The sequence below is a fragment of the Hevea brasiliensis genome, chromosome 16 (assembly GCF_030052815.1).
Source record: "Hevea brasiliensis isolate MT/VB/25A 57/8 chromosome 16, ASM3005281v1, whole genome shotgun sequence".
NCBI classification, from domain to species: Eukaryota; Viridiplantae; Streptophyta; class Magnoliopsida; order Malpighiales; family Euphorbiaceae; genus Hevea; species Hevea brasiliensis.
This window is the reverse complement of record NC_079508.1, coordinates 18600400-18619341: the sequence shown is the minus strand read 5'-3', so window position 1 is coordinate 18619341 and position 18942 is coordinate 18600400. Positions and strand designations below refer to the sequence as shown.

General features: G+C 34.3%; 1 protein-coding gene across 3 annotated transcripts; it reads right to left on the bottom strand.

Annotated features, from left to right (window-relative positions):
- Positions 1-1684: 1684 nt before the first annotated feature.
- On the bottom strand, positions 1685-18076 carry LOC110657792 (plastid division protein CDP1, chloroplastic). Of its 3 annotated transcripts, XM_021815156.2 has the most exons (13): positions 17680-18076; positions 16945-17058; positions 16678-16815; positions 16248-16352; positions 16030-16152; positions 14043-14411; positions 13823-13918; positions 13566-13685; positions 7688-7798; positions 5392-5457; positions 4520-5305; positions 2387-2577; positions 1685-2083 (listed from the first exon to the last, which is right to left on the bottom strand). In XM_021815156.2, exons 1-13 carry the CDS (start codon positions 18022-18024, stop codon positions 1999-2001), a joined length of 2649 nt encoding a protein of 882 aa, XP_021670848.2. In that variant the 5' UTR covers positions 18025-18076; the 3' UTR covers positions 1685-1998. The 3 variants fall into 3 exon arrangements, with proteins under 3 accessions (XP_021670848.2, XP_021670849.2, XP_021670851.2); XM_021815157.2 differs by lacking the exon at positions 7688-7798 and having other exon boundaries at positions 17680-18075; XM_021815159.2 differs by lacking the exons at positions 7688-7798; positions 13566-13685 and having other exon boundaries at positions 17680-18075.
- Positions 18077-18942: the final 866 nt, after the last annotated feature.

Below are 18942 nucleotides of genomic sequence, written 5' to 3'. Positions count from 1 at the left end.
GAATTTGGTCCTTTGATACTAAAAGACCAAAACATACTACAACTCAAGGAATACCTACATACAAGGCACATGCAAGAATTTTCATTTCATCAATTTCTTTGGTAGAACACTCAAGTAGCATAAGAAGCAACACAGGCTTAACTAAGAAAAGTCCATAGACTTCGAATAATTCAACAATTCTGCACTGCCACTTTCATAAACTAACCATGAAAAGCCCCGATTTTTTAAATTGAACTTCTACCATGCATGCATGTTATCATAGAAAGGAAAAATAAATAAATAAATAAAACAAGCACTAAAAACCCCAAAAAAAAATAAATGTTAATATACAAAAATTTTTAAGTTTAATTAACCTTCGAAGAAAAACATTAATTATTCATAAAAAGTTGACTAAGACCAAATTAAAAGAAGAATTAAAAGTTACCTCTTATAGAACACAAGAATCAAGTAGAAAAGAGAAGTGGATTCTCTAAACCCCAATTTTTAACTTGCTCTAATCAGTCTCTTCAAATTTGTTTCTTCCTTTATAGTATTCCAAGGAGACATCCAAGGCTCAAACTTTTGAATTAGGGTGTTACTCATTGTGTTTGGTAAGTGAGAAAGCATGGAATATATTATTATTTCTTATTACTTAGTCACATTAGATTTGTTTTGATGATATGCTATGTATAATTGCATTATGGATGACAATGATGTTATATTATTATTATTATTATTATTATTATTATTATTATTATTATCATTATTATTAAGTTGAGACTCCCCTGCTAATGTTTGTGGTTGGGTTGCAGACTATATAGATGCCGATCTGCTTGTTAGCTTGTGTGCTAGCAGTAAGCAACTCATCTTTAGGAAAATTCTATGGGCACTTGATTTCATTCAAAATATAATTATTTTATTATGAAAAATAAGATAATTTTACATAATTTTACCACTCACTTCATTATATTCATTATATTTTCATAAAATGATTCTTTTTCCCATAAAATAATTAATCATGAAAATTTTATTAACTTAATAAAAAAAATAAAATTTTCTCAAATAAAAAAACATACATAATGTTTTTAACAAAAATCTAAAAGATAAATTATGTATCATAAATTTTGTTAAAAAATTAGAAGAAAAAGTTTAGGTTTATTAAATATTATTTATTAGATTTTTTAAAAATATTATATATATTTTTTTACATAAAAAAGCTTTTTTTTTAAGTTAAAAATTTTTCGTAATTAACTATTTTATAGAAAAAATAATTATTTTACAAAAATCTCATAAGATAAGTTATAAATTTATGTAAAATTATCTTATTTTTCACAACAAAATAATTATACTTTGTATAGAATTAAATAACCATATAAAAGCACCCTCACCCGTAGCAGAGTAGGGGCAAATGAGACATCAAACTTGACAAATCCATAAGATGGAGTTCAACCGGCTTTTCACATGCTCCATAACTGATTTGAGTAACGCCTTATAGCCAATAGAGTTACCATAAAGCTTAGCAACACGAGAATTTCGACATGATACTATAAACATCCAAAAACTACTCATCAACTCAAGACTTTTGGAAAACAATGCAAATGAATTTGTCGGAGTACATTGCACAGAATAGGACATTCATAATTTCAAGCAAGTTTCCACACAAACTTGTTTCATCTCCTGTAATCATCCTTGTACATCATCCAAATTTAATAAGATTGAGATTTATTGCACTACCAAAAACACAACAGTAAAGATTTAGAAGTAAATTGTCAATGTCTTCTGAATTTTGAGACGAACGTCCAAAAATAATTTAATTCCCTAGGTAAGCATCAATTAAAACCACTACAGTAAAGATAAGCAGCAAATGGAATTCCTCTACCCATTCGATATTTACACTATATGTAAACAATCGCTGTCACCCTATCGATTTATAATATTTAGAAATGGAAATGAAGAAGACACGTTAGCAGGAAATCAGTAATCGTTACAAGCTCATGCTTTCTGCAAACAGGTGTGATGTCATAATGGTGTCTGAATATCACCTTCACAGAACTTCCATGAACCATCATCATGCCTTTTAAGAACATAATGAATTTTATAGATGCTGCATGGTCAATCACAGGTTTAGAACAAAAATTTATCAAAGGTCAGAATCATATTAATTACCAAATTTGATTTCTGAGAAAAGAAGTCTACTGAAACAAAATAAATTTGAACCATGCAAGGAATAGAAAATTATTTAGGAACAGTATCAGAAATGCAAAATTTTTGCACCCTCTTACTATTATCATCAGAATCTACATGCACAACTAATTCAACAACAAATTTCTTTGAAGAAGCAAGTATTTTGCAGATTAGTGTATGAAGGACTTGATTCCGAAAAAAAAAATGCACACTATACGGTTACCTATAATAGTTCGGATTCTTTTCCTGAAATTCATCAACAAGCTGAGCTGCTTCCTCTAGGAGAGCTTCAATTTCTGCCATTTCCACCCCATATTCATCTAACAAAGTGTCTGCTTGCAGCACTGCTAATTTTAGCAAAACAAATCTCCAATAACAGGGCTTGGCTTTTGCTGCATTAGCCAAACTTTGCCACTGTAATTAAAAACCCAGACATAGTTGATTTGTTAACAAAATGAAACTTCAGGAATTGAAATTAATAGAAACTAACGTTTCTAGTTTGCTTATGTATTACTCCATAATGTTCTACGAAAGTTGGAGATGCACCGAGATTTGAATTAAAATTAGGACTTCATTCCACTAACAACAATTCAAAATTTGCAGGAACTCAAAATTAACTGTTTCATTTACGAAATTTATAGCATGTCAATGAACTCCATTTTTGAAAGATTTCAATCTTGACTTGAAGCAGTGTTCAAACTCTAGTTGAAATCTTTAGCTTGGACCACTGGCATGCAACAGAACACCCAAAAATGCATTCAACCACGTCCATGATCACTATAGTGGAGCATTTCTTTAGATCAAGGATGGAAAAGTATTAGAAAGGAGTGGGAGCAAGAATGAGCAACCTTGGCAGAAATGTTCGCAGAATTGAAGGCACATGGCAGATGAGGATCTATTGGTGAAGCATAGCAGTCAGGTAACTGAACCAACCCATGGTTTTCAGTTTTTTTTTTTTTTTTTTTTTTTTAATCTAAACTTACAACAAGACAAACCCTACCCTACCCCTTTGATTTCCTAATCAACTATCATCATCCTATAGTTGCCACACATGAATTCCCTGCAGAGGGACCTCAATAGCTGCGTCAGCATCAATGGCTTCTATCTTTAGGAGTGCAGCATCTGCAGCTTCTATCTCTGGGAGTGCCTTCTCTTCCTCATTGTCACACAGGCTCAGGTTCAACAATCACAACAGCAGCTTGCTCAATTAGCTCAGGTCCACTCACGTGTCAGTCTGTCTCTAATTGCAGTTGGTGGTGGCAGCAGTGGATCTAGTTGGCGGTTTATTAGATTTTTTTTAAGGGCATGTATGGTTTTAATGTGGGAGATAAGGTTAAAGAGTAAAAGAGATCTTTGCGCAAGGCAAACAGAGACATAGAGAGTAAGGCTCTGGGAAGAGAGGAGGGGGAAGGGGGCCGGTAGGATAGAGAGAGAGAGATAAGAGAGGGAAGAGAGGGAATAATGGGTTAAGGCCGTAAGGGGCAGAGTGAGAGGCAAATATTAACAATTATTTTTTTTTTAATTTTCTTAATGAATAAAATATTGCATTTATTTCAATTTTGACTAATTGGTCAATTGGATAAAAATATAACAATTTGGAAAAAATTGAAACAATTAGATTAAACAGCAATTTTATGAAAAGGTTTGCATTTTTTTATGATTAGGCCTTTAAATAATAGTACTAGTTCCATTGCTGTCACAATAACATTCCCACTATATTGGATTATATATTAAGACAAAAATTTAACTAAACATGCAGTAATCTTGCTGATCTTACTTTCAACTCCTAGTTTAAGATAAATAATAGCCTACAAACTAAAAGACCAAAATAACATCTTATTTTGCATGAAGCTTTTGAAGCACCCCTTGTAACAGCAAATCATGTGTTCTAATGTCAATTTACTATTTTGAAGCTAAAACTATAACTAGAGGACTGAAATGAATGAAAAAGGGGGGACCAAAAAAAAAAGGTTTAGAGCTGTAGGAAAGGCGAAAATAAGGTTGTTGGCAGAATATTTTTTTTAACTAAAAAATGTAGGTTTTGGTCTTTATATCAAGCAACAATCATACAGCTGTTATTAATCTGGTTATTGGACCATATTGGGCAATTAGGTTGACTCCAAACTCTTAGCCCTAGATTACCTAATTCTATGTTGGTGCCTTAAGATTCCATGACAATTAGCCAATATGGAACATATCAGCTTTTTTTTTTTCCTCCAAACAAAAAACTGTAGTTGGCAGCTTATTCATCTGATAACCAACCAAAGTTGTCTTAAAGCCTTTTACTCAATTTTTCCAAATTATGATATAGGTAACTCATTGATAGAATAATGTTACAGCAATCCATATATTTTACCTGTGCTAGCATCGACCCATCAAGGACTTCAGAGAGGCTATGGACTTGGTGGCTAGGCCCTAGAGCTTCAGCTTTAATTTCTTGCCATTGCTTAACAAGTGCTTCAGCTTCTTCAACAGGCATCTGCTTCCTAGATATTGTTGTCATGAGAGATGAATGATTGGCAGCAAGCCCTGCACTGTGCAATTTTCTAGGATCTGACTGATTCTGGAACTGCTTTCTAATCGTTGCCAACAGCTTTTTCATCCTTCCAGCAATGCTACTTCCCCCAATATAAGCAGGCTCTACATTGCAATCGAAGGAGAGATCTGTTGCGCAAACAAGGGAACTACTGTTCATTCTAGGTTTACTGAAGGCCAATTTAGATGCAATCCTTGTCCTTCTTAAATTCATGCCAGACAACTTGAAGGTAAAAAACAAAATGAAGCTCAGTACTCCAACAAAAGTGATCTTTCGAACAACATCACTATAGGTTAACCAACTTTCCCAACCTCTAGTATTTTGTGCACCAAGGATCCTTTTCAATTGAACAGATGATTCATTAACATTGCCTCCACTGACATTCTTCCCCAATGTCAATGAGCTTCGCAAATCAGTTGGAGCCAACTGCTTAACAGCAGACCCAAAATGTTGAGTAGAGTTCATATTTGGAAGAGATTCCCCATGATCCATTTGTTTCAATGCAATAACAGACAATGGTTTGTGATCTAGCGCGGTATTCATTTGTGGAGATACTTTCCCTTTTTTGTTTCCAGGAGTTCTTTTTTCATCGCCAAAAAACTTAACCTGTTGAAACATGTTTTTGTACTCTGTAACTCCCAGCTAAAAATGGAGGTTATTATTTGTTTATGGTCCATATTCAGGCATCTTACCAAAGACGGAGAGCAATCCCTAGTATCTGGAAAGACAGAAAGCACTGAATCCTTCAGCCATGTTTCCTGGCCAAGTTCACCATGCATTCTCACATGAGTAAGTGTCAAACATTCAAAACAAGCATCATGCACATAATTAGAAAACTGTAGTTTTGAAGGGGCAAGGGTATGTGGCAGTATCATCACAAGTATCATCCAACAAAGAACCCCTATTTATTGCTTTTCTTTTTTTGATGATGTACTATTCTATCATCTTTGCATTGAAACCAGGAAACAAAAGATAATAAAATATAAGACAGCAACCTATAATACTATAAGTGTAGAAGATGAATTTTCTATATTTCTGAAAGAATCAAAGTACATATTTTTATACAAGTACCTTCCTATAATTCTGCTACCTATTTAGGAATAAATCTCTACAATTATGGCCTATACTAAATAGGAATATACAATTATACACAAGTCAAACCTTTCTATGACACTCCGCCTCAAGTTGAAGCATAACTATTAATGATGCCCAACTTGTTACAAATATAACCGACTCGAGCTCCATTTAGAGCTTTTGTGAAGATATTTCCCAACTGATCTCCGGTCTTAACATAGCCTATGGAAATAAGCTTTTCATACAAGTAACTTCCTATAATTCTGCAACTTATTTAGGAATAAATCTCTACAATTATGGCCTATACTGAATAGGAATACACAATTACAAACAAGTCAAACCTTTCATAACACTCCACCTTAAGTTGGAGCATAAATATTAATCATGCCCAACTTGTTACAAATGTAGTTGACTCAAGCTCCATTCAGAGCTGTTGCAAAGATATCTCCCAACTGATCTCATCTCTTAACATAGCTTGTGGAAATAAGCTTTTCTTGTATCTTCTGAAAACGAAGTGACAGTTAATCTCAATGTGTTTGATTCGTTTGTGAAATACCGGATTAAAAGTAACATGAAGTACAGCCTGGTTATCACACCATAACTTAGCTAGCAATGAGAACTTGAGACCAACTTCTTTCAATAGTTGATATACCCACATATCTCACACACAGATTGTGCTATAGCTTTGTACTCTAATTCTACAATGGACCAAGAGACCACATATTGCTTCTTACTTCTCCATGATACCATATGTCCTCCAACAAAGAGACAATACCTAGTAGTGGACATTCTATCAACTTTAGATCCTACTATTAAAGGTATATGAAATTATTACATGTTCATTTGATGAAAATGAACTGCTTAAAAAATTATATTGAAAATTATCTAAACAGAAACTTACAAAATTATACCGACAAAAAATTAATAAATATTTTACATAATTAATGATTAATTTTTCTTTCCTTCTAATTTATTGTTCAAACACTCAGTCTCAAATATGAACCATTCACCCATTGAATTTAGCACAATAAGCAAATACATAAGGCTCAAAATGGTAAATATAATAGCATAAATTCATCACAATGGGCTGGAAAAAGAAAAAAACCCACAGCTGGAGAGAGAAAGCAGCAAGAAAAGTAGAAAAAAAAATTCTAGCACCAAGCCGCTGACAATTTTAAGGACCCAAGGCTATAAAGAGAGGAGCAGAGTAGGATAAAGGAAAGAAAAGCATGAACAGGGCTTACGGGACATGAAGCATGAAGGAAGAAGAGAGAAAAAGAAGCACAAACAAGGCTAGAGAGAGATGAGGCATGATGGAAAAGAAGAGGAAAAGAAAATGCTTAAACAAGGCTGAAGAGAGATGAGGCGAGAAGAAAGAGAAGAGGGGAAAAAAAATACAAATCTGGAGAGCAGATCTTTGAGATAGAGAAGCATGCAACAAGTAAGGGACTTCTTCTTCTTCTTCTTCTTCTTCTTGATTGGCTTGGCCCTGTGTTGTGACAGTTCAAAGAAAAAAGGTCTGGATGAGCCTACTTTTAAAAGCTTTCACATGACCTCACTCGGGCATGCTTAGGGGTGCCTAGCGTCTCCTTGTGCCTCATAGCACTTGGCTGTGCTTGGTTGAGGTTGCTCACCTTTCCCTGGATGAGGCGCTATACTTGGAGCCCCACGCATCTGAGGCACGCCTTTGATAGCAGTGGATCCTACCCAATATGTATCTGAAAAACATTCGATATTAGAACGTCCATGATTCAAATACAAGAAACCCCGTCCTGGAGCTCCCTTTAAGTAGCACAAGATCTGTTCTAAAGCTGCCCAATGATAAACTGTTGAAGAAGCTATGAATTGACTTACAACACTAACTGAATATGAAATGTCAAGATGAGTCACTATCGGTTAGTTTAGTTTACCAACCAGTCTTCTATATTTCTCAAGATCACCAAACAATGCACCATCAATCTTTTGTAAGTTGCAAGTTGGGAACCATAGGAGTGCTACATGGCTTAGCATCCAATTTTCCTGTCTCTGCCAACAAATCAAGAACATAAATTTTTTTTAGATAGAAAAATACGTTTCATAAAAATTGACACCTCAATACCCAAGAAATAATTCAACAATCCCAAGCCCTTTGTCTGAAACTAGGTATAAAGAAAGGATTTTAGAGAAGAAATATCCGCAATTTCACTTCCAATAATAACAATATCATCAACATATACAACCAGTAGAATTATGGCAACATCAAACTATTTATAAAATACAAAGTGATCACACTTACTCTTCTGCATCCCAAATACTTAAATTGCCTCGCTAAACCTCCCAAACCAAGCATGAGGACTCTGTTCCAAACCATACAAGGGTTTAAGCAATCGACAAACTTTCCCATGCTCCCTCTAAGCAAAAAACCCTAGTGGTTGCTCCACATAGACTTATTTATATAGATCACCATGTAGGAAAGCATTATTAATATCTAACTGGTGTAGAAGCCAATTATAGGTGGCTGCTAAAGAGATGAATAAGCAAACAGAGACAAGTTTCGCTACGGGAGATAAAGTGTCAAAATAATCAACACCATAAATATGAGCATATCCTTTAGCAACAACAAGGCATGCTTTAAGACAAGCCATAGAGCCATCAAGATTAACCTTCAGTGCAAACACCCATTTACATCCAATAACTTTCTTTCCTGTTGGTAAAGTTACCCATTTCCAAGTACCATTACCATTTAAAGCTACCATCTCCTCTTCCATAGCAGCTCGCCAACCAGAATGAGATAAAGCTTCATGAACCGTTTTAGGAAGGGAAACAGAATCTAATGATGCAAGAAAAGAAATGGAAGAGGATGATGTGATCATAAGAAACAAATGAGGAAATAAGGTAAGTACACTAACGTTTACCTTTTTGAAGAGCAATTAGAAGATCAAGACTAGGATCATGATCACTGGATTCCAAATCCAACAGCAACGAGGCTAGTGAAGGACATGAGTCTCTGGATGCCGAGAGTAGACATGGGCAACATATGGCCAAGCAGGTGCAGGTGCAGGTGCAGGTGCAGGTGCGACTGTAGGAATATCTGGAGTACTAACAGAATGCGTGATAGTATAAACAAGTAGATCATCTTCCTCCCCTTGACTATAAATAGAAGAAGGGGAAAAGAATGGAGTATCCTCTAGAAAAGTAACATTTGCAAAGACAAGATAACTATTAAGGGTAGGAGAATAACACCAATAACCTTTCTGAAGACATAGGAGAGTATCCAAGAAAAACAAATTTGAGATACTTTGGATCTAATTTGGTGGCATGAGGACAAACGTCACGAACAAAACAAGAACTACCCAAAATTCTAGGTTCAATTGGATACAATGACTTCGAGGGAAAAAGAATAGTATATGAAAGTCACTATTAAGAACAGAAAAGGGCATTCTATTTATAAAAAAACAAGCTGTAAAAATAGTATCAGCCCAAAATTGTTTAGGGACTTTCATTTGAAACAAAAGAGACAAGCTACCTCAAGCAGGTGTCTATTTTTTCTTTCTGTAACCCCATTTTGAAAGGGTGTATCAACACAAGAGGTCTAATGAAGGATGCCATTTTGTGATGGATAAGATTGATAGGTAGCTGATAGATATTCTTTGACATTGTCACTAAATAATGTGTGCATGGAAACATTAAATTGTGTTTTTATTTCAGCACAAAATGCACAAAAGATTAAGAATAACTCAGAAAGACTTTTCATAAAATATAATCAAGTCACAAGAGAATAATCGCCAATAAAAGTAACAAAATACTTAAAACCAGTCTTAGACACAATGGGACAAGGACCCAAAAATCAGAACGAACTAATTCAGAAGGGGACATAGCCCGTTTATTAACTCTAGACACTGAAGGAAAACGGTGATGTTTAGTAAACTGACAAGACCCGTTTATTAACTCTAGACACTGAAGGAAAACGGTGATGTATGTTTAGTAAACTGACAAGACTCATAATCTAATGATGAGATATTTTAAAATTAAGGACAATTTCTTCAAGGAGGATAGGGGAGGGATGCCCTAGCCTACAATGCACTTGAAAAGGAGTCAAGACGCTGAAAGAAGCAATGAATCTTGCCACCTATGTGTCAAGGATGTAGAGGCCTCCAAACTCATGACCTTTACTAAGAATCCGCTTCTTCATAAGATTCTAAAATAAACAATGATCAGAGAAAAAATGATACAAAACAACGCAAAGCACGAGTGAGTTTACTAACATAAATTAGATTGAAAGACAAATTAGGTAAATTCAACACAAAGGGCAAAGAAATTGCCAGAGTTAGATTAATAGTTCCAAAACAAAGAAGATAAGATGTTGACCCATCTGCAAAAGTAACATTAGAGGAAGATGTATGAGATTGAAAGGTGGAAAAGAGACTAAAGTTACCGATCATATGATCTGTAGCACTAGAATCAATGATCCATTTTGACAATGAGAAAACAAGACATGTAGTGGATTTACCTAACTCGGCAATTGCAATAATAGAAGTAGTGGACTTCAATGATTCCTTGTATTAAGAGAATTGGGCAACCTCATCTGCATAAACTAAAATATTTTTCCCAGAAGATGAACCTGTGCAATCAAAAGTTACAATATTTGCTGATTGAACTCAGTAATTTTTATTTTGAAGTTTTCTGCAATGGCACTTTGTATGGCTAGGCTCACAGTAGCAGATAATACTTCCCAAAGTCCTGATTCCCATCTCCTGTGCCACCTAAATTACCACTTCTAGCATTCTAATGTCCAGTCTCATTACCACGACTTACAAAAGCACTATTAGCCGCATGTTGGACAAACTATGGTGTTTCAGTGGAAAGAACACCGGTAAAAGTCTCTTGCCAGGACTCAGGAAGCTCAGAACAAGAAAGTATCTGAGTTAGCAGTGTCAAATTTTGGGGGTAGGCTACAAGGAAGCTCATGATAGCCATTTGTTCATACTGAGACTACCGGACCTTAACATCTATACTGAAGGGAAGTAGGACATTAAGCTCTTCATAAATCTTTTTGAATTCCATGAAGTGGTGAAAGACTTTTCTTATTTCTCCGAGCAATAAAATGTCGTACAAACATCATACATCCGAGAAATATTCCCTTTTCCCGAGTACAAGAATTCAAGGTAATCCATTATTTCTGTAACAATTCACAGTGATTAATTAGACTGATTACCTCACTGTCAATTGAATTCTGAATCTGCAAAAATAATTAAGCATCTTGCTGCAGCCATGTCTGCTTTGCATCATCCGCAGGAGGATCACTACTGAGGAGATCATCTTTGTCAATACTCGAAGATACACTGATACACACGGACCATTTTACTCCAGTCCAGAAAATATGCTCCAGTAAGTTTGTCTTCTGTGATTTTCGTCATAACTGGAATCACATCCCATATCACTAACTTCCTTTCTGTCATCCTCAAAAAAAAAAGAAAACAGTAATAAAGCAAACCCACAAACAAGGCCCACACAAAACTAGAGTCAACATAACAAATAAAAAAGTAGCAAATCCTCTAGCAAGGATCACGCAGAAATAACAAAAAACAATGCCCAAAACACAATCACAACACCTCACAGACCCGAACAAGACGTGAGTACCTCAAATTGAGTAGGATACCTTAAACGAGGTGTCAAACGAGCAAGTGGGCCTCGAGGTTAACTCCCCTCTCCAAGTCGACCATGTGGGAGGAGATCAGAGCAAATCAGGTCTTTGAAAACCACCTCACACGCTAGCGCATGGCTTGATGACGTCTGGACAAAAAGGGCGCATGAAGGACACTCGTGGATCCTCCAGTGGCCGAACACCGGCATTGTTATCAAAGGCTCGCACCAGGCGCAGCCCATAAAGCCTGAGGAACCCAAAGGTGCATGACCTCCAGGAGGCGCACCAAGGCGCTAGTGCACCTCACGAAGGCCATCCACACCCATGCAATCATAGAAAGCAAACTAAAAAAATAAGGAGAAGAAGAAAACGAAGAAGAAGAAGATCTGAAAAACCTGACTTGATTGTATCCTCTCCTAGGCTAAGGCTTATCTAATTTTTTATCTAGAGCTCCAAGTATGCTTTTTTTTTTTCTTCCTGCTCCTCTCTCTCTCTCTCTCTCCCAGACCCATTTTCCACCGGACCCATTTGAGTTTTCATTTCCCTTTCTCTTCTATGCTTTAGTTTCCTCCTCCTTTCCCTTTCAGAATCTCAGATCTGCAAGAGTTCATGGCTTTATGCTGGCCATTTTTTTCCCTTGCTACTATGTTCAGAAAGTACCCTTTCTGATTCTAATCTAATAGGCCAAAGCAATCTTTATCAATAGGAACTGTTGTGTATTTACATTAGAATTTTGATGGATTATTCATATCTTTATTAATTAAATTAGAAACATGAGTAAAATAAATACAGAGTTATTCTCAATGAATTTATAAAATTTAATTTAAATTATTTTAAGTTATGTTTAGTAAGGTTTATTAAATTAAATATATAGTAAAAATTAAAATTATCATCTTAATATTATATTTAATTAAAAATAAATTCATGTTATGCATTTTAATGATAATTTTTACTTATGTATGTAATTTAATTGATAATGATAGTAGTCTAATAAAATAAAAATAAGTAATGAAATAAATGATATATTATATATACTTTTATATGTAATTAATATTATCTTAATTAGATTTGATTTGTAGTACTTATAATATACTCCCTCCGTCCACAAATGGTAGCCATATTTGACTTTTTATTTTGTCCAAAATTATCTGCCACATTTAGAAGATTAAGGAGAATTTTTTTTTTTTTCAATTTTACTTTTTTATCTCTATAAAATACAATAAATATTTATACAATTTTCTAAAACTAATATTATCACCTCTTTGTTAATTAAATCAACTGTTTGTCACGTAGATATTCATTTCTTCATATTTCCAAGATCTATTCATAGCTATGGCACTACATATTCTCTGCATTATATTAGATTATATACTCAATTTAGATAAAGGGTAATTAAGTAAATTATTAATTTTTTTTTTATGAAAATGAGGTTATCCAATCATTTTCTTAATCACCGTAAAAACTCCAAATGTAACTATTACTTATAGACGAAGGGAATAATTTATTTTTATGATTTTTTTTTTTTTAATTTTTGTGCCTCACCTTGGCCAGACCGTCAGACGCTTGTCTACGCCTTGCACCTAGGCTCCAGGTCCCCTTGGCGCCTTGATGAGCCTTAAGCCTTTCATAAGTATGAATAATGGGGACTGATTGGTTGGCAGCTAGCGCTTCCAAGGCCAGCGGTGAGAACAAACTATCACCCCATGTGGTACCTCTAATACCATGTAAAAGATGAATTTTCCATATTTTTGGAAGAATCAATAGTACATATTTTTATACAAGTACCTTCCTATAACTCTGCTGCCTATTTAGGAATAAATCTCTACAATTATGGCCTATACTAAATAGGAATATACAATTATACACAAGTCAACCCTTTCCATAACAATAAGAAAGCATCCAATGCAAAAAAGCAAGAGCTACAGGGTGGGGAGGTCCAAAGTCCCTTCCATGCAAACATGAGACTTGAGTTATACACTCTTAACATTAAATAGACTATGACTACACATAGACAACCAAAGTAGTATTCTAATATTAACACGCACCAAATCCAATTGCAAGAGGTACGGCATTTAGCAACATACATCGATAGTCTTAGCAATCTAGCTCTCCACCTAAGTTTGTTTGAAATGCATGTGTAAATGGAAAACTAATATAAGAACGATATACCAATGATGGTTTTGTGCCAGAGACATCGGTTATCTCCTTCCCTGGGAGTAAACTCCGCGAAGCAGGATTTGAGTTTAATTCTAGCTGATGAAACTTTTCAACAACTTGGGCCTCATTACCCTAAAAATCAAGACGCAAAATTCCTTAAGCATAATGCAAAAAAGACTATAGAAAGGGGTACTAGTGGATGAAGGATATGAATTGCACAAGTAAAGAACAAAGTTACACTTCTCAAAAAAACAAAAATGAAAGCATACCTGGCCAAGAAGAAACAAGCACAAGGCTTCCTCAAATTTTAGATCAATACCTTCTGATGTCATCAAACACTCACATAAAATTTTTGCTTTGTTGATCTATAAGATGAAAAGAAATTTGGCATTAGCAAGGTCAAATAAACAACTGTTACATGAAACATGAATATCAATGTTTATACATGACAAACTAGAAATATCAAAACAAAGGTACAACTATTTATACCAGTTCTGTTTGCCTGCTTGAAAAACCAACAGAAATATGAGCTATTAGTGCCACAGAGAAACAGTTAAAGTCAATGACCACCCTTTGGTTTTGTGATTCAAGTGATTTCTTATTCTTCCGTATGAGGGCTAAATCATCCCAAGGAAGAAGATCAACTATTTCTATAGCCATGAGCCTACTAAGTGCTTGGTTCAGAAAACCTGGCCAATCTTGAACTCTGCATGAGGTTTCCACATCAAGGCCTTGCCTGAGCAACTCACGCAAGGCTGCTATTGCTCCTCGTCTCCGTTCAGCATTATCAGAAGAATGAGGCATGCCTAATAATTCCAATGTGCAAGCAGGCGCAAGCTCCTCCAAAGAATCCTCTATCTATCAACCGAAAAAAAAAATACAACAGACAGTAGACAATTAGAAGATAGTAAAATAATTTTGTGAATTGGATTTTACAATTTACAATGTTCACTTCTATTTATAAATTTCTAGAACTAATGATGCAAATTTATAAACTTGTCTTTCTCTAAAACTTCTATCAACCACTGTAACATTTAGGGCCCATTTGGTTTGAACTCCAGCATCAGAATTGGACTCAAGGGGAATCAGAAACGAAATGAATAAACTCCTAGGTGTTTGGTTCAACAAGTAATCGGAATTTGATTCCCATTGAGATTTTTTCCCCCGGCGTATTGGAATCAGAATCAACATTAAAATGTGGGATATAATTGAATTCCATATATTTCATTTTTAATATAATTTTATAGTTGAAATTTATTTATCCTTTCTAAAATACCGTCAATAGTAAAACGATGTCTTCTGCCAAATTTTTCAGTATGCCTTTTGTCAAATTGTTTGACAGTCAAACTATTGATTTTGAATGTCAAACAAAACATCAAATTTGATTCCACTCTGAAATTGAAATTGATTAATGGCAGACAGTGGGGGGGGAAATGACCATTCCAAGTGTTCTTTTTGTCCAGAAAAACATCCCATTCCAAATCCTAGGCTTTTTCTCTGAACCAAATGGGTCCTATTACTTTGTACTAGGGTTGTTCACAATTCTTGGTGGTCCAAAACCAAACCGAAGAACAATACGTAACTGACAAGAACCATACCGAACTGAACTTATTTTGATACTTTGATTCGATTTTAGTTCTTCACTAAAAATTGAACTAAAACCAAGTTGAAACTAGAACAAAACCAAGAACAGAATTTATATATATGTTTTTCTATGATTTTTTAGATGTATTACTTACATTATATATATATATATATATACACACACACACACACACACACACACACACACACACTAAATACAATCTAATATTATATTTTATTTATCTACCTTTTCTTAATAATTTTAGTTATAAATAAATTAATTACCTTATAATTCTTAATTATAAGTGTACTATTATACTATATATATATGCTTAATTCATAATTATATTCATATCTTATAGTTAAAGATCACATAATTAATAAATAGCTAAAAGGTATATTATATAATATATTTATACTACTATATGAATTATATAATATGCGTAATCCTAAATTATATATGACCTTATTAAAGATTATATAACCCACTTCAAAACTTAGATACTAATTCAATTATGACTTTTTATGGAAATAATTGCATAAAATTGTTTCAAGAGCCAAGAACCGAACTGAGACCATACCAAACCGAAACTAGAACTGAAGAACCAAGAAATGTACCAAACCGGAATTGAAACAATGAAAAACTAAACTAGAACCGTACCGAAATTTTGGCTCGGTTCCGGTTCCAAGACAGACCGCGATCCGGAACCGCACACCCCAACTTTGTACTTCCTTTCATGAACCAGAGAATAATATAAAAAGAAAAAGTTGAAAATTTCAATCACAACTTCACAACCACCATCTTTGGCACAAGCAACATAGGAAAATGCCATCACATGCAGAATTAATCAAGCATGTTTAGATCCTTAGATAGAAGGTACAAATACAATACCTCATATAACAACGCCACCTTTTCAAGAGAGATTTTGCTTCTAAGGAGGCATTGAGCGCGAGCAAGTGCTTCAAATCCATGGGCCACTTTATTCTTCTCAAAACCAATCTTAGCAATTGCACACTTCAAGAAAACACCAATGATAAGAAAAGGAAGAATAACAGGAATGCTACTACAATTTGCTTCAACTTACTGACCTCTTAGCTAGTTTGTCTTACCTCTGCTAATGCCATAGATAGAAGCAAATCATGGATATATGGCTTAGCATCAGGATGCTGGAGAGCTGATCGGCCAATATCCAACACTAATTTGTCTTCTCCAGCCTGAATTAGAGAAATGTAGATTTCATCATATTTATTTCCAAAACCAAGTCCTCCAGGAAGGAAGATGCTTAGTAATAATAGAAAGTCCTCCAAATATGATCAACAAGAATGATAACAATAAATAGGAATAAAAGGATGATAGTGTGGAGTCAGAAATGATGAAAAAGAAACAATTAATGCAGAAGCAAAATGACAAGTCAAGTTGGTGAAGCCATAGAGCTAGCAACTCTACAAAAACAAGCGACTTACACTAAAAGTGAATTACTGACTCAAATACAAAAACTACCTGTAGAAAGTAAATAAATATAACATCAGAGGCTTGTACCTCTTGAAGTAGGCAAAGAGCACCAGACAACCAAGCCCATGGAATTCGAAGAGAAGCTTTAGGTGGGATCTTCTCCCTCACACTGCCAGCATATTCAGGTTCAAAAAGAAGTTTGTCTCTAACATCCATTAGAAGATCCTGAAAACGAAAAATAAGAGATAGAAATTATGAAATCCAAAATTCTACTTCCAACTCACGCTAAAACAATTTGAATGAATCAACAGAAACTATAAAAAAAAAAAAAAAGTTTCAATCTCAAGTCTCTACCTGGCGAGATATAACAGCTTCCATGGTATAACCTTCTTCTACATCAGCGCTTTTCAATTGCATCACTGACTTAACAATCTCATCTTTCTCTGCTTGATCAGGAACTCCAATAAGCTGCAAATTAATTCATTTCACAGAAGGTGACTAACTAAACATAACCCAGGAACCAAATTGCTAACAATTGAATAAAATGACATAAAAGGAAAATTTGAGTACATCTTTATAAGTAGAATTCACATTTACTTATGTGTTATTTTTGAACATTCCTGCATAAAGCTAACTGATTCGAAATTCCAATCAGCTTGGTAGCTGGAGCAGGACGTTCAAGAAAACAAGTCCGGTAACGAGAACCAAACACACATTCATAATCTATGAGTATGAAATTATAAAACAAACAAAAGTTTCTAATGTATGGGATGAAAGGATGCAAAATGACTTTGGAACGGCTAAGTGACAATTGCAGTGCAAGTGAAAATTGGCGGATGGAAAACATTTTCCCACTCAAAGCCAAGACTAGGACTGCGCATTTTGAAAATGAGAAGCCATCAAACCAATTGGTCTAATTCTCCACATTAGAAAAATGGGTACCAAGTAGCACCTAACTTGTAACATTTTACACTTAAAAATATTCTCAGTTGGATAAATCAATTTTATTGTTGAGATGAAGAAAATTGAAAGAAAAACAATCCTTAACAAATGTTATAGATCCATAGGCGTCCAGAGAAAGATTGTGACCTGGTAACAAGTGATGGGGATTTCAACGGTGGGGGAAGTGGTGGTGGGAGTAAGAGCGGGGACATTGTCCACAATGCGAGTGACGGCAGCGCTCAAAATGGATCGGGCGGGAGTGAAATCTCCGTTGTCGAAAACCCTAGAAAGAGAAATGGAGAATCTGGAATTGGATAAACAAAAAGGGAAAACATGTTTTAGAAATCTGGTTTTGAAATGGGAAGGAGAACGAGGAGGAAGAAGAATTGCTATGGATTTCGCATGAGCCAATGCCATTTTGGCCTTGAAAACCTCAAATTGAACTGTTTTCCGCCGTTGGAAATTCTCAGAAACAAAGCGAGGAAAGAGCATTATAAAAATCAAACCCAAAACCCAATGTTTGATTGTTTTGAACCGTTGCTCCTTTTCCCTTTGCATGCGCTGGTTCAGTTTTCGCGTGAAAGAGTGACCAAACCGTCGGTTTGATTTCAATCAAATCACACTTAAAATCTAATAATTTAATTTTTATTAAAAATTAAAATATACTATACTAAATTAAAATTGTCAATTCAAATAAATTAACTTAATTTGATTCGTCGGATCAGTTCTCCTTTAAAGAATCAAAAGATACTACTAGAGTGTATACTATTTAGTTCATATTGGAATAAATAATTAAATCGATTAAATTTAAAAATTCAGTTTGTTTTAATTGAAAATTTGATTTGATTGAATTTTTTTCATAAAAATTAATTTACTTAATTCAATTTAATTTTCATGGATAAAAATTGGATTAAACAGAATTGATATAAATAAATATAATTTTATAAATCATATGCTACGTTATGGCTTATTGATTGAGAGTATAAATGGCAAATGACAGGTTGGAATTGCTTCTCTCATCCCGTCGTATGAGAGTTTGGGGTTGGACTGAGAACTTCTACAATCAGACAGTGGAATGGGGTCGGAATGGGGTAGGTTTCCTCGTGGAGATTTTCTTTTATTTTTTTTATTTATTTATTATATAATATAAATTTATTTATTAAAAATAAATTATAAGTTAAAAATACATATTTTAAACATAATTTTAATAATACACTTATATTTTTCTTAAAATTATAATATTTAAATACATAAATACAAATAAATGAATTATTTTTAATAAAAATTAATAATATGTTATTGTAAGTGACAAGTTACGAGAATTTGAGGCGAGAAAAAGATCTCATTGTCCCTACCTAGCATAATACAAGGGTCAGAGTGGGACTAGGAAAAATTAATTAAGTTTGAGGT

Excerpts from the sequence above, each read along its gene's own strand:
- LOC110657792 (XM_021815156.2), bottom strand. The coding sequence starts at position 18,024 with ATGCTCTTTCCTCGCTTTGTTTCTGAGAATTTCCAACGGCGGAAAACA. Across the intron at positions 16,816-16,944 it reads AAGCTGTTATATCTCGCCAG|GATCTTCTAATGGATGTTAG; the intron begins GTAGAGACTTGA and ends TTTCGTTTTCAG. Across the intron at positions 7,799-13,565 it reads CTGGCACAAAACCATCATTG|AGACAGGAAAATTGGATGCT; the intron begins GTATATCGTTCT and ends ATTTGTTGGCAG.